Source organism: Furipterus horrens, unplaced genomic scaffold (genome assembly GCF_987537825.1).
Source record: "Furipterus horrens unplaced genomic scaffold, mFurHor1.1.pri manual_scaffold_10, whole genome shotgun sequence".
Classification (NCBI taxonomy): Eukaryota; Metazoa; Chordata; class Mammalia; order Chiroptera; family Furipteridae; genus Furipterus; species Furipterus horrens.
The window spans coordinates 2,299,183-2,316,987 of record NW_028327180.1 but is presented as its reverse complement, the minus strand read 5'-3'; the positions used below and the strand labels follow the sequence as shown (position 1 = coordinate 2,316,987).

Below are 17,805 nucleotides of genomic sequence, written 5' to 3'. Positions count from 1 at the left end.
GGCATGTTTATTGATTTGAGGGGGAGAGGGTGAAAAAGAGAGAGCAACAGCGATTCATTCCCATTACCTCGCGTGGGCGCCTTGGCCGGGAATGGAGCCCCAGACCTCGGCAGGCGCCCTGCCTGGGAACTGCGCCCGCGACCTGTGGGTGCCGGGGCCACGCCCCAGCCAGCTGAGCCCCCGGGCCTGGGCGCAGCCTTCGCTTCTGGGTGGGGCGCAGTTACACCCAGGTCCCCGGGGTCCCCTGGGTGCTTCTTATTGGCCGTTGCGGCTCGGGGAGGAGCAGATGGAAAGTGGGGACTGGCCCGGTGTATGTCTTGCAGCGCATTACTGTTTGATGTGTGTACACACATACATACGTGCGCGCGTGTGTGTATATCAACAGTGCAGCCGTAGCTCGGGCGGCACCGCGCAGCCCCCCCACCAGGGGACGTGGGACGCCGGAGCCCGAGGCGGCCCCGAAAGCAGACGGCGTTCCGGCTGCCGCCGGGGACCCGGGAGGCCGGGAGCAGGGGACCCTAAGCACGTCGCTGTCAGTGGACGGATGCGAAAGCCGAGGGCGGGAGACGCCGAGAGCCCGCCCCAGGCCGGCCGGGGGGGAGGGGCCGCGAGGGCTGCAGACCTCGGGGAACCGGTCGGCGGACCTGCCCGGCGGCCCCGGGAAAAGGGCAGCGGCCGCCGGGTGGCGCCAGTTAAAGGCCGCGCCCGGCCCGCCCCGTCCCGCCCGGCGCGGACGGTTTCCCTCCCGCCGCCGGCGCGCCCGCCCCGCCCCTTCCCCCCACTGGCCCGCGGCCTGTCGCTCCGGTGACGTCACGGGCGCCGGCCGCCGCCATTGGCCCATTTCAATAGTCGCGGGCTACTTGAACTGCAGGAACAGCCGCGGCGCCGGCGGGCTGCTTGCGGGGTCTCCGGCCGTCCTTGCCGCTGCGCGCGCGGCGGTGCCTGGCCCTGTCGCAGCCTCGTGCGCTCCCAGCGGTCCCGGCGGGCCCGGGCTGCGGCGCGCGGCCGCGACTGGAGCGCTCCTCGGCGCGGCCGGCCGGCCGGCGGGACCCCGTGCTCGCTGCTTGGCGCCGCGGGCCGCTCCCGCCTTGCCCTCGGGAGCCAGGATGCTGGGCAGCTCGGCGGCCCGCGAGGCGGGCTCGGCGCTGCCGCCCACGGCGCCCGAGGAGGACCAGGAGAACGTCAACCCCCGGAAGGCGTCGCCCGCCCCGCAGCCCCGGACGCGCGCCGGGCTGGCGGTGCTCAAGGCCGGGAACCAGCGGGGCCCGGCGCCGCCGCAGAGGCCCAAGACGCGGCGGGTAAGGAGCGGGGCGGCGGTCTGCGTGGGTGCCGCGCGCGGAGGCGTGGCGAGAACGCGCCCTCCGGGCCCTCTGCGGGCGCGCTGGGCCGGGAGCCCCCCGATCCCGGGGTTTCCGCCTGTGGGGTGCCCTGGGGTAGCTGCTCTCTCCCACGCCCTCCCCGCCGGCCTGGGCGCCTGCCGCTGGGCCGCTCTGCTGCCGTGTTTTCCGTGGATAATGGGGTCGGGCCCGGGCCCGCGCCTTTCTCTTCGCTCGTGAGCCCCAGCGCTGCCCTAGGGCCCGGGCCTCCGGCCGCCTCCCCGTAGGGGGAACCCGGGAGGCTGCCTCTCCCCTAGGAAAGAATATGGAGCATAAAACACTTGGCTTTCGGTAAATGCCGCCATTTTACCGGAATCGCTCTGTCGCTCCTCCCTAGGGCGAGAGCGGTTTGCCATCTCTTTCCTAAACTTGTCACCTTTCGGCCACCCCATCCCGCTCGTGGCCTGGGTTGGTGTTTCCTAATCCCAGTCCCTGTGACTCCCACCCTGCCATCGGCGCCTGTGACAAACTGGAACACCTCCTCTTCCTCGCCTGCTCCAACTCCCTTGCCTGCATTTTGCCCCAGAAAGCATATTTTCCTAATAGAGCAGCTGGGAGTAAAGGCAGAGGCTGAGACCCAGAAGGGGAAGAAAGCGAAACTCCATTATTAAGTTCAAAGCCAGTAATTGGTTTCCTTCTAGGTTGCACCCCTTAAGGACCTTCCTGTAAACGACGAGCATGTCATTGCGCCTTCCTGGAATGCAAACAGTAAACAGCCTGCCTTTACCATTCATGTGGATGAAGCAGGAGAAGAGACTCAAAAGAGGCCAGGTGAATCTAAAAAAACAGAATGTGACGATGTCCTGGCATTTAATTCAGCTATTGCCTTACCCGAACCAAGAAAACCACTGGCACCTCTCGATTATCCCATGGATGGAAGTTTTGGTAAGTTTTGACAAATATCTGTATCAAATCAATGTAATCGTAATTATTAAATAGGTTGGATTAATGATTATTTTGCATTTTAAGACATTATCTTACCCGATCCTTACTGCATAATGAGTTAAAGTCACAAGTTTTAAAGGGTATGACTTATCTCAGACCCCACAGCTAACATGTGACCCAGTGACCTGCAAAAGGACCCAGGTGCTAACTGGGTGCTCCTTCCAGTACATTGCCAATCTCATCACCTTAACTAGATCTCAGACACTGATTTTAATCTGGATTTCAGTTGGATCCCTTCCCCAGGCCCACAGGGCATGGAGCGCTCTGGGAGGGGGCCGCTTCTCTGTTATCTAAATCTCCCTGGCCTCCATTTTGTTTCTGTGAAACCGGTCTGAGCCGTCCTGCGATACCAGAGGGGAATGCTGGCCTGTGAGTCGGGAGTTGAACCAGGGGCGTCTGTACTTAACTAAGCACATACAGAGCAGTTGTGCCCGCAGTGTGCCCACCCTCTTCACCGTGGGGCTCTGGGGCCACGTGACCGCCCCGTGAGCCCTGCCCCATCTCAGTTCTGTTAGTGAGGGGTGGTCTGGGAGGAGCAGGAAAGTCCTTTGGAATTAAAATAATTTATGTATTTTTATTTTAAATTTGCAACAAATTTTAACCTCAAAGTGAACCTTGAAGTGAAAAGAAAAACGGATGATGTTTTTACTCCAACAGATCATTTAAAATCACAAAAGATGAATCACTTGTTGGATGTAGTGTTGGGCCTGCTTCTGAAGTCACTGCCCAAGTTGTGCTTTGAATACGTCAGACTTCAGGGTCTGCAAGTTTTAGGGCAAACCCTATATGTTACCTTGGGACTTGGATTTTAACCCCATCCTAAGAGCACCACCATGCCACTGGCTCTTGTGGAAGGTGAAGGATAATCCAACATGATACCTGATCCTCATACTCACTTTCCTGTTAATGGCCCATCCGTATTTTTTCTTGTTAATTAAAATCATTCTAAAGCTAAGTGGGTGGAGGTAGTAAAACCCGGAGTGAACTGTTTTGTGTGCTTTGTCGTGGGTGAAGTCACTTCTGATGTTCTCGCTCCCCGCAAGGGCGGGCACATCTGGCTATGAAGGAGAAACTTAAACCGTGACTGTCATTGTGCTTTTTCCCCAGAGTCACCACACACAATGGACATGTCAATCGTGTTAGAAGATGAAAACCTGGCGAATGTCAATGAAGTCCCCGACTACCATGAGGAGATTCACACATACCTTCGGGAAATGGAGGTGAGGGCTCCAAGTCCACTCTCTGCGCTGCTGTTAGTCCTTGGGGTGAAATGAAATGGGGAGGGCGTTTGTGAGTGTCTTCCCCGCCAGCGCATTACGCGCTCCTGCTCTCTGGTGGTTCCTTCTAGCACGTAGCAGCTTTGTTAACGGGACATGATCTCCCTGCGGTGTTTACCACTCTGCTGAGCGACTTTCCCAACAGGTGAAATGCAAGCCCAAGGGGGGCTACATGAAGAAGCAGCCCGACATCACCAACAGCATGCGTGCCATCCTCGTGGACTGGCTAGTTGAAGTAGGAGAAGAATATAAACTCCAGAATGAGACCCTGCACTTGGCTGTGAACTACATCGATAGGTTCCTGTCGTCCATGTCTGTGTTGAGAGGAAAACTTCAGCTTGTGGGCACCGCCGCCATGCTGTTGGCCTCGTAAGTCAGCCCGGTTGGTTGGGTTAGTGATCGGAACCTTTCCACGTAGGAAGAAGCGTGGTTCTGAACAGTGTGACCCAGTATGACATGAGGCAGAGAGTCGGTGACTACCTGCCTCAGTGGTGACAGGTGTGGATGGAGCTCTTTTCTAATTCAGGACAGGTTTTTTCAGATCTGGATCCCAGGGTACCTTGTTGAATGAGCATGTAGACTGACTACATTTTAATACAGAGACTGGAGTACAAAGATTAAAACTGGTTCCATTAAAAAGTACTTGCAGGCACATGAACAAAATCTTTTTTTCTCCCCATTAAGACAGAAAAACCAAATTTTAAAACTTAAACATAAAATGTTTATTTTTTTAAGAAAATTTCCTGAACTCAGTTGTGTGGCAAACTGGCATTGTTCCTGTCTTGGGCAGTCTCACGCCTCTCATCTGTTCCCTTTGCACTGGGGAGGTCTCGGTCCTTTACTGATCTGGGTCTACTCGCCGGTATTTGCCGTCTCTGCCAGGCATGGTCAGTTCTCAGTGGGACCCGGCGATCGGAGCGTGTAGGTTCTGGTTCGTTCCGCGTCTTCTGCTAGAGGGGTGTCAGAATTGGGGTATTCATGCTTCCTTCTTTTTTAGGACTGATTACTTAAAACTTTTTTCATTGTAGAAAGTTTGAAGAAATTTACCCCCCAGAAGTAGCAGAGTTTGTGTACATTACAGATGACACCTACACCAAGAAACAGGTTCTCCGAATGGAGCATCTCGTTCTCAAAGTGCTGGCTTTTGACCTGGCTGCCCCGACGGTCAACCAGTTTCTCACCCAGTACTTCCTGCACCAGCAGCCTGCCAACTGCAAGGTTGAGAGCCTAGCAATGGTAAGTTTGTTTATTTTGCTGGAGCAAGGTTCTGCGGTCACAATTCGGGACAAGCCCGAGTCTGGTCACACAGCTTCGGTCAGGGGGTTAGGATCGCAGGGACAGTCACGCTGCAGCACGGAAGAAAGCCTGCCACTGACAGAAGGTCACAGAAGTCAAGTCTGGGCAAGTGGTAGCCAGAAGAGTTGTCTCTGGTAATTAAAAGAGAAGCCCCGACTGGTGTGGCTGTTGGTTGGGCGTCGTCCTGCCAAACGAAAGGTTGTCTGTTCAGTTCCCAGTCAAGGAACATGCTGCGGCTGCAGTCCGGTCCCTGAATGGACGCATGCTCGGGGCGGCGGCCGAGGGTTCTCTCCCTTGCTCCCTCCCTTCGCCTCTGTCTAAAAAACAACAAATCAGGTCTTTTAAAAAGAAGTTATTGAGAAGGAAAATAGGAAGAGAGTGGAACGAACACTAAGCTAGTGGACAAATCTAAAAGATGGGGACATAGGAGAAAATGAGGCTGGAAGGCAAAGATGTGGGGTTTGAATTCCAGAAGTCTCGTGACTGTCCGGGGACAGCAGTCCCTCTGTATCACGGTTCACTTATCGCGGCCTCACTGCATCGCAGGGTTTTTAAACATGTTATATTTAATTACTTACTGCAGATTTTTCACTGTGTTGCGGGATTTTGCGGTACTGTACAGTAAATACTAAAATAAATGTAAGGTTCCTGCTTCGTGGGGGGGTGTCTAGAACGGAATACCCGCGGTAAGTGAGGGATCACTGTATTTTTTCATTCCAGTTTCTGGGAGAGCTGAGTCTGATCGACGCTGACCCGTTCCTTAAGTACCTGCCGTCGGTCGTTGCCGGGGCAGCCTTCCACCTGGCACTCTACACCGTCACGGGACAGAGCTGGGTACGTACTGCATCTTCAGTCCGCCTTGCGACTCTAGTGCGCGTGCCAGAGAAGTTCAGTGATTGTCCTGCGTGGCTGATGGCTGCCTAGACGCACTGCCCCGGGGCAACTGTCAGCACTGCTGCAGCGTGTTAGGTAGAAAGCTTAGCTCTTCCTTAGACCTGAAGGGTGCACTGCCAAGAATTCTGGCCGTCAGTCCAGACCCGTGTACGACATGGGGCACTGGCCTGAGCAGACTGAAAGACCTGTTGGTGCCAGTGCTGAAATTAACCAAACTCGAGCTCAGTGCCGACCACTAACTGTAGTGTCCGCTCCTAAAAGCAACTCTGCGGTTTTGCCCTCCCTCCCCGGCAGCCTGACTCCTTGGTGCAGAAGACGGGGTACACCCTGGAGAGCCTGCAGCCCTGCCTCCTGGACCTGCACCAGACCTACCTCAGGGCCCCGCAGCACGCCCAGCAGTCCGTCAGAGAGAAGTACAAGCACCCCAAGTAAGACCGAGCACCAGGGGCTCGAAAGGGGCTGGCTGCTCCGGGCTGTCCTATGGTCGGAGGTCCTGGACATTTGAACTTGACTGCAGGGGTCGCAGATCCGGCACAGCCCCTTAGAAGCTGTCCTCTTGGCAGCTGTGGGAGGGCAGAGGAACGGGCGTGCACCTGTTCTGGGGACCAGACAGCAGATCCATTATCCGTGACTCGGTCAGATGGGCAGAAATAGCGTTTCTCAGTGGATGTTGATTAAAAGCGGGCTTTCCCTTCTCCCAGGTACCACGGCGTCTCCCTGCTCATCCCGCCAGAGACACTGCAGGTGGAGCCGCGGAGGACGGCCCTCGTTTCTGAGAGCTGTCTCACTTGAAGGACATGGTGTACAGCTTTTATTTAGGTTTTTACAGTCATTTCTGGATACAAAAGTTATGGGAAAGTACAAATTATGGTATCTATTACTTTTATAATGGTTTTAATTTGTATATCTTTTGTACATGTAACTATCTTAGATGTGTGGCTAATTTTAAGTGATTTTGTTAAAGTATTAATGATGGCAACTATCAGGATAAGAATAAGAATAAATCGATTTAGAAAACTTGGATTTTGTTAAGTCAAATTTAATTTGAAGTGTAAAGAATTTGACTTCAGGATTTCACTCAAACATTTCTCCAATGGGGACTGGGACAGCTAGAAGTTGGAGAAGTTTAACCATTTTATAGGTTCAGGAAAACAGACGATGGTTCTGACATGCACTTTCCTAAGCATCTGGACCGTCTGCCGACTCGCGTAATTGAAACATATCTGGAATAGGTCTGCGTGCTTTTCAGTCGGGAGGATCCAAGACTCTTGGAGCCCTTTGTACACACTAAGAATACTTCCTCACTCCTCACCAACTTTCACACTTCACTGAAGGGACAATTATTTAAAACTTGCTAAGTTCCCCGGGTTTATTAAAAACAATGTAAAAACTACATAAAGAAATGGCTAGACTTTATCATGGGTTTGGGAATAGAAAACACGCCAGGTTGCCAGCACTTCAGTAAACAGCCTCCGAACGATCACACACAGATGCGCCCACGGGAGCCCTAACGGGAGGTTCTCTTCCTCCTCTTCCGCACCGGCTTCTCACTTGGTGCTTTTCCTTGCTTCGCGCCGACGGGCTGTGTCCTGTGAACAAAGTCAAGTCACCGTTTACCAACAGCACGAACCAGAAGCCAATTCCTCGCTTGTTCAGCTCTGGAGCCACAAAAACCAGAGGCCTTCCTTCCCCCGAGCAGGATGTGACGTTTGCCAACCATGAGGACCCGGCAGGGACCGAAAGGCATCCCAGCCGTTTTACCGAATTAGGTGCTGGTGTTGATGAGCTCAGGCGGTAGAAACCCAGGAGCAGCTAGACTTTTAGTGACGGGTACGTCTCTGTTTACCGTGGGGTGAGATGAGAATAAAACCAGAGAATCCAACCAGAAATCGTTACCTGATCTTCTTCGGCGTCTGGCCAGGCTCTAAAAGGATCATGTCGTCCTCTTCGCTGTCCGACAGCACGATAGTGGCACCTCAAGGGAACACGGCAGCGTGAGCGCAGGCCCGCCTCCCGTCACTGCGCCCCACCGCGGATCCTTAGTTCTTTGCGCGTGGAAGGTCTGAGCCCACCCCGAGCTGAGCAGGTCTATTGGCACCATTTTTCGGGCTGGCTCAGGCAATGACTAGTGTTTTTTTGCAATTAAGTATAGTTTAATTAAGGTATGTACACGGTCTTATTTACTGGGAAACAAACAAATGACTCGCTGGACTGCGATGGTCCGGAAGTGGACCTGCAGCCCCTCTGAGGTGGACCTTCGTTCTCCGGTTGCCGCCTCATCGGTTCCCATGCGGGCGGTCTGGGAACTCTGCCTGCAGACAGCCCAGGCCTCTTGGGGTGCAGGCTGACGGATCTACTTGTTCCTTCCCTTCCCCCAGTCACTCCCAGATGCTCTGGAACCGCAGGTCCTTGCCCCCCCAAACATGCCTGATGCACATCAGCACTGGGTAACACATGACAGAGAAGCTGGGGGGCCTACAGACTACAGGCGTGCCGCGCGCAGCCCCCCGCAGAGCCAGCCTGGGACGGAAGGCCACGCGCCAGCTGAGCTGGGCGCGCGGCTCTCGGGGGCTCCGGGTTCCTTAGAGCTTGCTGACTGCTGACAGAAATGTCTGATTTCTCCCCATTATACACAACACTGGCAAGAAAATACCTAGAAGCCCGATTGCTGGGTCAAAAGGCACATTCTAAGACTTTTCCAAAATCCCTCCAGGAATCGTGACTTACACTCCAAGAGACAGGTATGAAGAAGCCATTTTCCTGCACAGCCTGGCCAGAGCAGGTGCTGATATCTGAGAATTACGTGTATGTAACGCATAATAAAAGCCACGAAGCAGCACTGACCTTGGCTCCCAGCGCCGGGGACGGCCACGCCTGTGTCCTCGGTCGCACTGTCGAGGAGGACAGCTTCGTCACTGCCGCCTTCCTCGTCCTCCTCGGAGTCCCCCAGGTCGCCCCAAGAGTTCTCCACCCCTTCTCCGATTTGGGCAGTGCCAGGGCTCCAGAGCACAGGGGTGGAGACACTCTGCAGTTAAGGAAACAGAAGAGCAAAGGCACGAGCTGATGGTGAGAGGGAACGTTTTCCTTTGGGACTGACGTGGGCTAAGAGCTGTGCTAAGGGCGGCTGAACGACGGGGAGAAGTAAAACGTCCTGGCTCAGGGAGGCAGGGGACCGGCCGCGGGCGTGTGAGTCGCAGTGCAGAACTGGACTGGGGAGCGAAGGAAAGCGACTTCCCGGGCAACGGGAAGGAGCGTCCAGAGCTCCTGAGCACACCACTGAAATTAACCATTTCCGAAGGGAGGTGAAACGCTCTGAACTGGGTCTTAGAACAGAACCCCAGGGTTGTGTGGGGTAGCTGAAGAGAAGGGGGGCGTGACCCCACCGTCACTGCCTTGCGCCCTGCGTGTTTCCCTCCCTAAGCGCAGCGTGGGAGGCGGCAGAGCGCAGCACGCACGCCCTGCACAGACAGCGCCCGAGTGTTGCCGGCGCGGTGAGGATACACTTCTGCGGGCGGGTCGGCTTCAGCAATGATTCCTTCCGCTGTCTCCCCGACGGCAGAGGTGTCGACAGGCGCCTTTTCTGTTCTAAACGCTGTGATCCTTTGATTTGCTACAGACTCTGCAAAGCCAAACTTGCCGCCTTCTTTCCTGCGTTTTTTTTTTTGGGGGGGGGGGGTGTTGTTTCGGGTGGACAAGAGATGGAAGACAAAACAAAAAAAAAGGAAGAAAGGAAAAAAGTTAACTATTTTAACCTTTTGATGGATGAGAAATATTGGACGAGTCATCCAACGAAGTGACCTCGCCACTTTTGAAGCCTGTCAAAAGGGAACACGAGGCCCTCTAGTGGCCATCCCTTGAACTACGTGCGGGCACCGCTCAGCGCCTAAGGCAGCCGGTTCTCTGAGCCCCAAACCAGCGTGGGGTCGGCAGTGGCCCCGTGTTACAGAGGGCGCTGCCGTGCTGGGTTACCGGTCCCGCTGCAAGTCACACGGTGAGAAGACGGGACAACCCCGTTTGTGTTCTTACAGTTAATTTGTTTCACTAGATCCTTTTTCCCTAAGAAAATGTTTTTTATTTTAAGAAAAAATATGTGGCTTTTCAATAGTGTTTAAACTGGGGTACAATACAACAACCAGGTCCATCAACTTTCAAAACACACGCAGCACATTCAGCCGAGCTGAGCAGGCACGGGAAGACCAGGTGTGTGGCTGCCCCGGGCGCGGGTCTGGGAAAAGCCCAGGCCCAGCCCCTCTGGTCTCACCACGCTGCACTCACCTCGCTTTCTGGTCGTTCTCCAAGGCCTTCTGTATCAGCTCTGTGATTTCCGCCACTTTCACCCCGGCGATTTTACTACACCTCAAAACCTATTTAGAAAAATGACCTGTTACTTAAAGACAAACCAAACAGCTTTCTCTCGCAAAGCCAAGAACAAAAAGAGCCTGACTTCTTCGAATGTGAAGGTAATAGAACGGAAGCACAAAGCGAGTTGTGAGCGCTGTTTCAGAACACCTGAGGCACCTGCCCATGACGGGAACAGGCCTGGGAGAGTGCCCGTGACCGTGACCATGACCACGAGCGGTGACAAGGCCACAGATGTTTGCTGCTGGCCCGGGGTGCACGCAGCACCCCGGGAGCTTTCAGGAAGCAAACGCTCTCAGGCTTCAGAGACCCCGTGGGTCAGGATCCCCAGGAGCGCGCATGAGGCTGCTGGCGCCGGGGACAATGAGAAAAGCCTGCAGCTGCCGCACGCGCGGGCCAGGCGCACAGCGCGGCCTGCTTGCTCCCCCCGCCCCCTCCCCACAGCAGGACGTGCACGGCAGTGCTGCTCCCTGTTTTACAGATTGAGCAGCGGAGGCACGGGGACGTGAACTCAGCTGCCGAAGGAGAGTCTGTGGAACACGGAGCCGGGGTTCCCACCATGGCAGGCTGTGGGGGCGCACCCGCCCATCCACTGCCTGACAACCTCTCTCCGAACCCCGTGTGGCTCTCACATGCCGCTGGACTTGAGAACTGCTTACTGTACCCAAATTCTAAAACTCTTTTCACCTGATTTCTATTTTGACACCTTTTGGGGGGAGAGAAGTGTGAGTCTTTCTTCACCGGGAAGGACCAAGCGTCCCGTGCCTACAAGGGTGCGACTGCAGGGCCACAGGAGGGCGGAGGGCACCTCGCAGCCCACAGCCCACCCACTAACGTGGGGCCTGAAACCAGACTCGGACACACCCTAGAACCCATCCCTGGAAACACCCGTTTGGACTTCAGTTAAAAAGCTTCTCCCGTAGGAGACCGGGGGCGCGGGGCGCCCGGCACTGACCTGCTCGTTCAGCAGCATGACACCCCCGCTGGACTGGACGGTGCAGATCTCGCGGTGCTTGTTCATGGCGATCACCAGCAGCCCGTCCATGACCCGCTCCTCGCGCTCGCTGGGGTCCACCAACAGGAACGTGCTGGAATGAGGGGCAAGGGGGCCTGAGCGGGTCTGAGGCTTCGGCATGACGGACATTCCTTAGAGACGGCGCTCACGGGGCCCACACAGGGAGGGCCCCGGCCTGCGGACAGGGCTGGTTTTAATGCGAAAAGACCAGAGAGCATTCTTGTTTCTGTGGACACAAAACAATGCTACGTGGTACATAAAGTCCACAGAAAGTCATGTTAAGTTCCTAATGGTTTTATTTAAATAATACATGATTGACCTCTAATGCTATTACTTTGATTAAACAACTTACGGCTTGTTAAAAAAACAAGATAATTTTATTAGTTTGAAGTCTCTTTAATGGCCTGTACTCTGAAGTTCTTCTAGGTTCTGCCAATAGCTCATCTAAAACACGGTGTTTCGGCACCGTCTCGTGTGGCCACTGAGCCCTAGAAACGTGGCTGGTCCGCACTGAGATGTCCTGCCTGTGCAGTACTGGGGGCCAAAGACGTAGGAATGAAAGAAGGTAGTGTTTCATGAGTAACTTTTAAGATACTGATTATATATTAAAATAATATCTTAGCTACATTAAGTAAAATTAAATAAATAAAACTTACCCAATGCTTTTTACTTTGTTAATGTCTGGGAAACCTTTAATTTCGTATACAGCTCACGTGTTTCTGCCTGCCTCTAATGAAATTCTGCACTACAGTGGCTGAAAGCCGGAAGCTTTTCTCTAGTTCTTAGTCATAAAACTGCTCAAACATCTTACGTGTACGTCCTCTTGTGTAAGGCTCAAGCTCTGCTCCGAAGGCGCCGTCCGGGGACGCAGGCCCCCGGGTTGCGGCTGCGGGAGGAGCCGGCAGTGAGCAGGGAGGGAACGCGGACGGCTGCGGGAACGGGCTGCGGCGTCTCCCGTCTGTGATGCAGCGCCCCCCGGGACCGCTCCCAGGACGGCTGCATCTAAGGCGCCCAGAGCCCCGCTTCAGTGAATCCGCGGCGGTTCCCACCCGCTTCCCCAAGTTAGAGCCGGGCAAGCGACCCTCTCAGCCGGCACACTCGGAGGTGTGGAAAGATGACACCGCCACGCGGCAGGAAATTCACACATGCACAGTGCACCGTGAGAAGGCAAACGTGGACCCCTTACATACAGAGGTCCTTCCAAAGGAAGGGCCAACGTTATAACCGCCGAGTTCCTTTCTGAACTGCGAGGTGCCTGAGCGTTAAAGGAGGTTTGTTCGTGCGTCCTTGGTGCCCCTGAGCAAAGCCACGGGGACCCCGCGGCACCCGCTGCCTCCGCCCACGACAAGGGTGAGAAGGGCGAGACTCACCCTTGCTGGAAGAAGGCGAAGCTGACGCAGATGGGCATGTGGTGGACGCTCAGCGGGACCGGGTCCCGCTCCTCCGGGGTGTACTGTTGGAGAACACGAGTCGTGAGCCCACCAAAACACGCATCGGGCACGCACGGAGCAAAACAAACTCTGGACTTCCTGACCCCTCGGTGAGCCCTGAACCACTTCTTTACAATGACCCGTGCGACCTCCCGCTCCTGCTCCTTACAGCTGCACGCATCCGTCAACAAGCGGTACCGAGGCCTCGTTTACATACCGTCAGATCCACCCCTTTTAGTCCATTTTTAATACATTTGGAGTTATGAAACTACCTCCACAGTCGCGTTTTCTAACATTTCCATCACCACACACACACACACACACACACACACACGCCCCCAACTCCCCCCGAGGCCGTCAGCAGTGAATTCCCGTGCCCAGCCCCAGCCAACCCCTGACCTTCCTGTCTCTACAGATCTGCCTCTCCTGGGAATGCCACGTCAGCGGAATCGAGCCACTTCTGGCCTTTTACACCTGCCTCCCCTCACCTAGCACGGCTCCCCCGCCCTGCAGAATGCGTCAGTGGTGCGGTCGTTCTCCTGCTGAGTCGGACCCTGTGCTGAGGACCGACCGCAGGGGACACCGGCGGTTTCGGGTTATTACAAACCTGCTACCGACCTTCACGGAGAAGCCTCTGAGTGGGCACACACTGTGCCTTCACCCGAGCAGGCTCCTAGACACGGGATTTCTGGGCTGTCTGTGTTTACACTTGGGTTTTCAAAAAGCTGCCAGACCGTGGCATTTGACAAAGTGACTGAACCCTTCCACGTTACCATCAGCAATACCTCCACAGTGTGTTTTTAATTGACACCTTTTGGGTTCTAACCACTCTACCTGTTTTTACTTCCTTATAGCATCTCCCTTCTCTGAAAGAACATGTCTCCACGGTGAAAAAAACAAAAGCCTGTGTCCCCACCTGCAAGTCCTACCAAGTCTGCTCCGGTCTGAGCGACTGCTCAGAGGACCTGGTGGTTCCTGCTGCCGTTCCGGGATGCAGAATGCCACCACAGTGGACTGTCGTTACTCTCCCATGCACTTTACACAACTAAAGTGAACCCGCTCCACATACGAGAGAAAAAGCAGAAGCTGCGAAGGGGAACGGTTTTCCGGATGGGGTTCTGCGCCAGCAGCGGGGCACCGCCCGGGAGCGCTGCACGGCTCCTCCCCACTCCTCCCCGGAGGCGGCGCCCGGCAACGCGTGAGAGCGGGCCTGCAGGTACTCCGGGTGGACCTGGCCGCAGACGAGCACACGCGTCTCACCGAGCTGTGTTTTTCACCCCCGTGGTCCCTAAACCTCAGACAACCCCTTCCTCTCATGCACAGTCCGCAGAGGTCATCTAGTTCTACTCCAGAAAGCCAGGCGAGGGTGTGCTTTAATGACAGTCGCTTTAATACCGGAGACCCAAGTGACCCCGAGACGGTGCTGACCACACGTAGCTTCTGCCTTATGAACAAGTCCCAGGGCATCCCGCACTCCCATCAACAACAAGGCTCCGCCAGCGACCAGTGCCTTCCCTCCCGGAGGAGGCGCTTCCTTACCAGCGTCACTTCGTCCCCCTGGACGGCGACGTCGGGCCTCCGGAAGTGACACAAGGCTACGATGGCAGCGATGCTGGCCGCGTCAATGATGTTCCCATCGTGATTTAACAAGTGCAGGTCCACACGTATCTGCCAGACCTGCCGGCGAGTTCAAACCAAAAATAAATCCTCCTGATCACAACCGGCGGCTATTTAACAGGGAAAGGGGCGCTCCTGCCGGCTGTCCACGTGCTGTTAAAACGTGGGGACGCCTTGTTCGCAATAGGACTACATTTAGGAGAACGTTAAGCCAGACCAACATCTGAATCACCAACAGTTCGCCCTTTCGTGAGTCGTTTGACAACAGTGAAATATATGCTCTAAATATATAGAACCATTTTGCATTTAATACTAAGATTTCCCTGAGGCCAAGCATGTAGGGTAACCTCACAAGTAATGCAAATAGGAAGGGTCACGTTCATGTATGGGACATGGAAAGACAAAGTGACTTTTCTGGAGTCAAAAAGATGGTCAAAATGCCCTAATCAAGAATAAAGTTCTATTATTTTCATGCTGAACAATTTGAGAATAAGATTTCCAATGCCAGCCTACCGCTGACTCACTGTGTGGTCCTAGAGAAGAGACCTATCTGAACGGAACATTTAATCCGCTCTTCAGTTCTGCATCCATAAAAAAGGAAAATATTACCTGTGTCTATCAACTCACTTAAACAGCATAAGAAAATAAAATAAAAATATATGAAAAGCCACAAGTGCTCTGAGTAAGGCATTTTCACACAAATTCAAGTTGCTGTTTTCAAAATGTTTTGTGTCCCTTCAGAGACGCCACACAGTTCCGTGGGTGGCACTCAGGAGCATCGGAAGTGAAGGAAACCAGTACAGAAATGAATTAACTGACACTTTGATAATTAATGGATAGAGACAGGCATCCAGGAGTCAACAACATCCATCCTAAGGTTAAGACCGTTGGGCACATTCCCCACCTTTTCTCCAGCAACAACACAGAGAGATTCGGTGTCTATACACTTCGAATTTCTGAGACATCTTTCCAAGAGACGATTCAACTTCACCAAGAGATCTGACTGCCTGTGGAAATAGCAATGTCCTGAGCTATAACACCAGGCAGGAAAACAATAGCTCGCCACGGTCATGTTCCCCTCTGGTGAAAGCAGTTAAGGAAGATTTAAATACCTGCCAGGTTCAAAAGCTGGAGCAGCCATCTGAGAAAGTTCAAGGTTAAAAAACAGAATACCTTCTGTGGCCCTGTTGAGTTTTGGAGCGACAAGTTCACAGGACACCTGTCCAAGAACTCTGCAAAGAAAAAGTGCAAATCTGTGGACCCAATACATTTCCATTCCAATTTTTAAAAAATCTAAAACAAACACTATTTAAGTTTCCACGTTACTCTGAGTAATAAGACACTCAGCACCACGTATCCTTAGAAGTTGATATTGTGCATAAAGTATAGTAAAATATATACAGGAATAAAATACATAACTGCTATATTCAAAGAGATGACTGGAAAAAAGAATGTCATAGTCACAATACTGATTATTCCATAGATCCTTTAAAGAAAAGTCAATGACCTTAACATCTCTCTTCTAAAACAAGTCTCTGTCGTTGACACAAGATAGTATGAGAACTTGCGATTTCTTAAGAGTTTTCCTACAGGACCAATCACGGACAGTATGAGGCTCAAGCCCTCACAACCGCCAAACGAATATTAAAAACCACATTCCCGCGACTCCCAGGAAACGGAGGTAAGTAAGGCCTGGTTACCGACGAGACACCCAGAAAACAAACTGAGTGCAATCGGGAACGACGTGATACCCAGGGGGCAGAAAACGTATTTCTGATTAAAGACTTAAAGTGTGACTATAATTTTTTTTAAATCTTGCATGAAAGCAATGGTCCTTATTTTCGGCAGCTAAACCAAGTGCCGCCCAGCCCTCCTAGCCGCTTTGTAAAGCAGCCGAGCCGTCTGGTTCTCTGAAACGCCCCCCATTGAGCTTCCCTCGCCCTGGGGGCCCCCGGTACCGGGTCTTCCCGAGCTCCACCACGCAGCAGCCGTAGTCCGTCCCGAACGAGATCCGGATGGTCCTGTAGTCGTAGGTCTGCCTGCCGTCCAGTCGCTGTGGGCACAGCACCCGTTCGCTCACGCCGCCCCCAGGCCGAGGGCCCCCGCGCTGAGCCGGGCCCGGGGCGCCCAACCACCCCCACGCGCGAGTGGAAACCGGGAGCCGCGGCCCTGGCAGTGGCTGGGCTCACTCGAGCCCGGAGAGGAACCCACTGGAGCCAAGTGAAACCTGGGGCGCTGGGGTCGCAGCGGCCGGCCCCCCCGGGCTTCCGGGGCCCCGAGCGCGCACGCAGCCCCAAGTGCCCGGGGCCGGGTACCTTCCTCTCCTCGATGGCGCGGAGGAGGAAGCGGCGCTCGCAGTTGGACAGCGGCGTCTCCTTCATGCTGGCGGCGCCGGGGCCCACGGGCAGCGCGGTCCGTGCGGGGCGACCCCCAACCTCCCCACGCGCCGCGATCGGCGGCGGCGCAGGCGCTCTGCGCGCTCGGGGCTCGGCGGCCGGACGCGCGGCAGCCCGGGCGGGTGGGGGGCGGCGCACTGCGCACGCCCGGGGCGGGGCCGGCGCCGGCGGAAGTGGCCGCGCGGGCCCGGGCGCCCGTTCCTTGTGCCTTGAAGTGCGGCGGCGGCGGGCGCGCTGGGCGGGTGTGGGCGGCTGTGGGCAGGCGTGCCGGCCGCCGTGCGCGCGCGGGCGGGGAGGCGTGGCGGCGGCGCGGCCCGAGGCCCCGCGCGCACGGGGTAGGGGCTGCAACACCGGCCGGAGCGGGGCGCCACCTCGGAGACCGGAGCGGGCGACCGGCACCGAGAACGTCCCGCTTGGCGCCCCAGCTACCCTTGGCCCGAAACGAGGCGCGCTGTTAGGTGTGCCCGGCTCTCCGGCTCTGTCTAACGGGCCGACTGACTTTTCGGGGCACAGGGGCTTTGGGGGGTCGGCGCTGCCGACCACTGCGCGCTTTGGGAGCGGCAGCATCCAGCGCGTCAACAGCAGGAGCTCCGGCCCGCTGGGCTCAGCTCTGGTGCTGCCTCGGCTCGCCACCGTGCGACCCTCGCCAAGGGAGCCCACGTGCTTCACGGGACTCGTCCGCAGGACGCGAGTGACAGGCGCGTTGTCGTGAGCGTTGGAGGCCCGCGAGCACGTGTCGCAGGCGCGGAGCGGCGCCCGGCGTGGCGTGAGCTCGCGTGTGTTATTTTGTTGCCATCTGCTCCAGCGGCGGCAGGCCCCGGACGCCCGCACAGGCTCCATTCCGTTTTTTTGGGTCTTTTCACTTACTTTTTCCTGCCGCAGATCCAGCGTGGGAGTGTAGGCTCGCTTTGTGCTGCTTACAATGCATGGTCTCAGTACAGTTCGCACATCATCTGTGAGGGCCTCCTGTGCCCTAAGAATAATCCAAGTGCTGGAGGAACGGGGTGGACAAGATCCTGTCCCGCAAGGAATGTCTGTTCCCTTTGGGGCAAACAAACAGGCAGCAGAAACGAATAAACAAACCCAAATGCCAAGTGCTATCTGAGCGCGGGGCTGCTATTTTAAGGGGGGTATTTGCGGGAGGGGCTCACTCTGTAGAGGTGACATTTCAGTAAGTAAGTGTTGACAAGCAGCCGTGAT

General features: G+C 55.2%; 2 protein-coding genes across 2 annotated transcripts; one reads left to right on the top strand and one right to left on the bottom strand.

Annotated features, from left to right (window-relative positions):
- Positions 1-1,042: 1,042 nt before the first annotated feature.
- Positions 1,043-6,787, top strand: CCNA2 (cyclin A2). Its single transcript, XM_090289689.1, has 8 exons — positions 1,043-1,298; positions 2,018-2,261; positions 3,429-3,541; positions 3,744-3,967; positions 4,627-4,834; positions 5,615-5,728; positions 6,083-6,216; positions 6,490-6,787. Exons 1-8 carry the CDS (start codon positions 1,107-1,109, stop codon positions 6,578-6,580), a joined length of 1,320 nt encoding a protein of 439 aa, XP_090145815.1. The 5' UTR covers positions 1,043-1,106; the 3' UTR covers positions 6,581-6,787.
- Positions 6,788-6,806: 19 nt separating this feature from the next.
- On the bottom strand, positions 6,807-16,709 carry EXOSC9 (exosome component 9). Its single transcript, XM_090289690.1, has 12 exons — positions 16,525-16,709; positions 16,168-16,262; positions 15,322-15,441; positions 15,114-15,216; positions 14,132-14,269; positions 12,533-12,615; positions 11,103-11,235; positions 10,064-10,152; positions 9,290-9,436; positions 8,633-8,811; positions 7,685-7,763; positions 6,807-7,377 (listed from the first exon to the last, which is right to left on the bottom strand). The coding sequence occupies exons 1-12, from the start codon at positions 16,588-16,590 to the stop codon at positions 7,296-7,298; spliced, it is 1,314 nt and encodes a 437-aa protein (XP_090145816.1). The 5' UTR covers positions 16,591-16,709; the 3' UTR covers positions 6,807-7,295.
- Positions 16,710-17,805: the final 1,096 nt, after the last annotated feature.

Bases quoted from the DNA above. Each gene is read 5' to 3' on its own strand.
- CCNA2 (XM_090289689.1), top strand. From the start codon at position 1,107: ATGCTGGGCAGCTCGGCGGCCCGCGAGGCGGGCTCGGCGCTGCCGCCC. The intron at 1,299-2,017 runs GTAAGGAGCGGG...GTTTCCTTCTAG, and splicing joins AGAGGCCCAAGACGCGGCGG to GTTGCACCCCTTAAGGACCT. The intron at 5,729-6,082 runs GTACGTACTGCA...CCTCCCCGGCAG, and splicing joins CCGTCACGGGACAGAGCTGG to CCTGACTCCTTGGTGCAGAA.
- EXOSC9 (XM_090289690.1), bottom strand. From the start codon at position 16,590: ATGAAGGAGACGCCGCTGTCCAACTGCGAGCGCCGCTTCCTCCTCCGC. The intron at 8,812-9,289 runs GTATCCTCACCG...TTAACTGCAGAG, and splicing joins GCCGACCCGCCCGCAGAAGT to TGTCTCCACCCCTGTGCTCT. The intron at 7,764-8,632 runs GTCAGTGCTGCT...TGTTCCCTTGAG, and splicing joins CCCCGGCGCTGGGAGCCAAG to GTGCCACTATCGTGCTGTCG.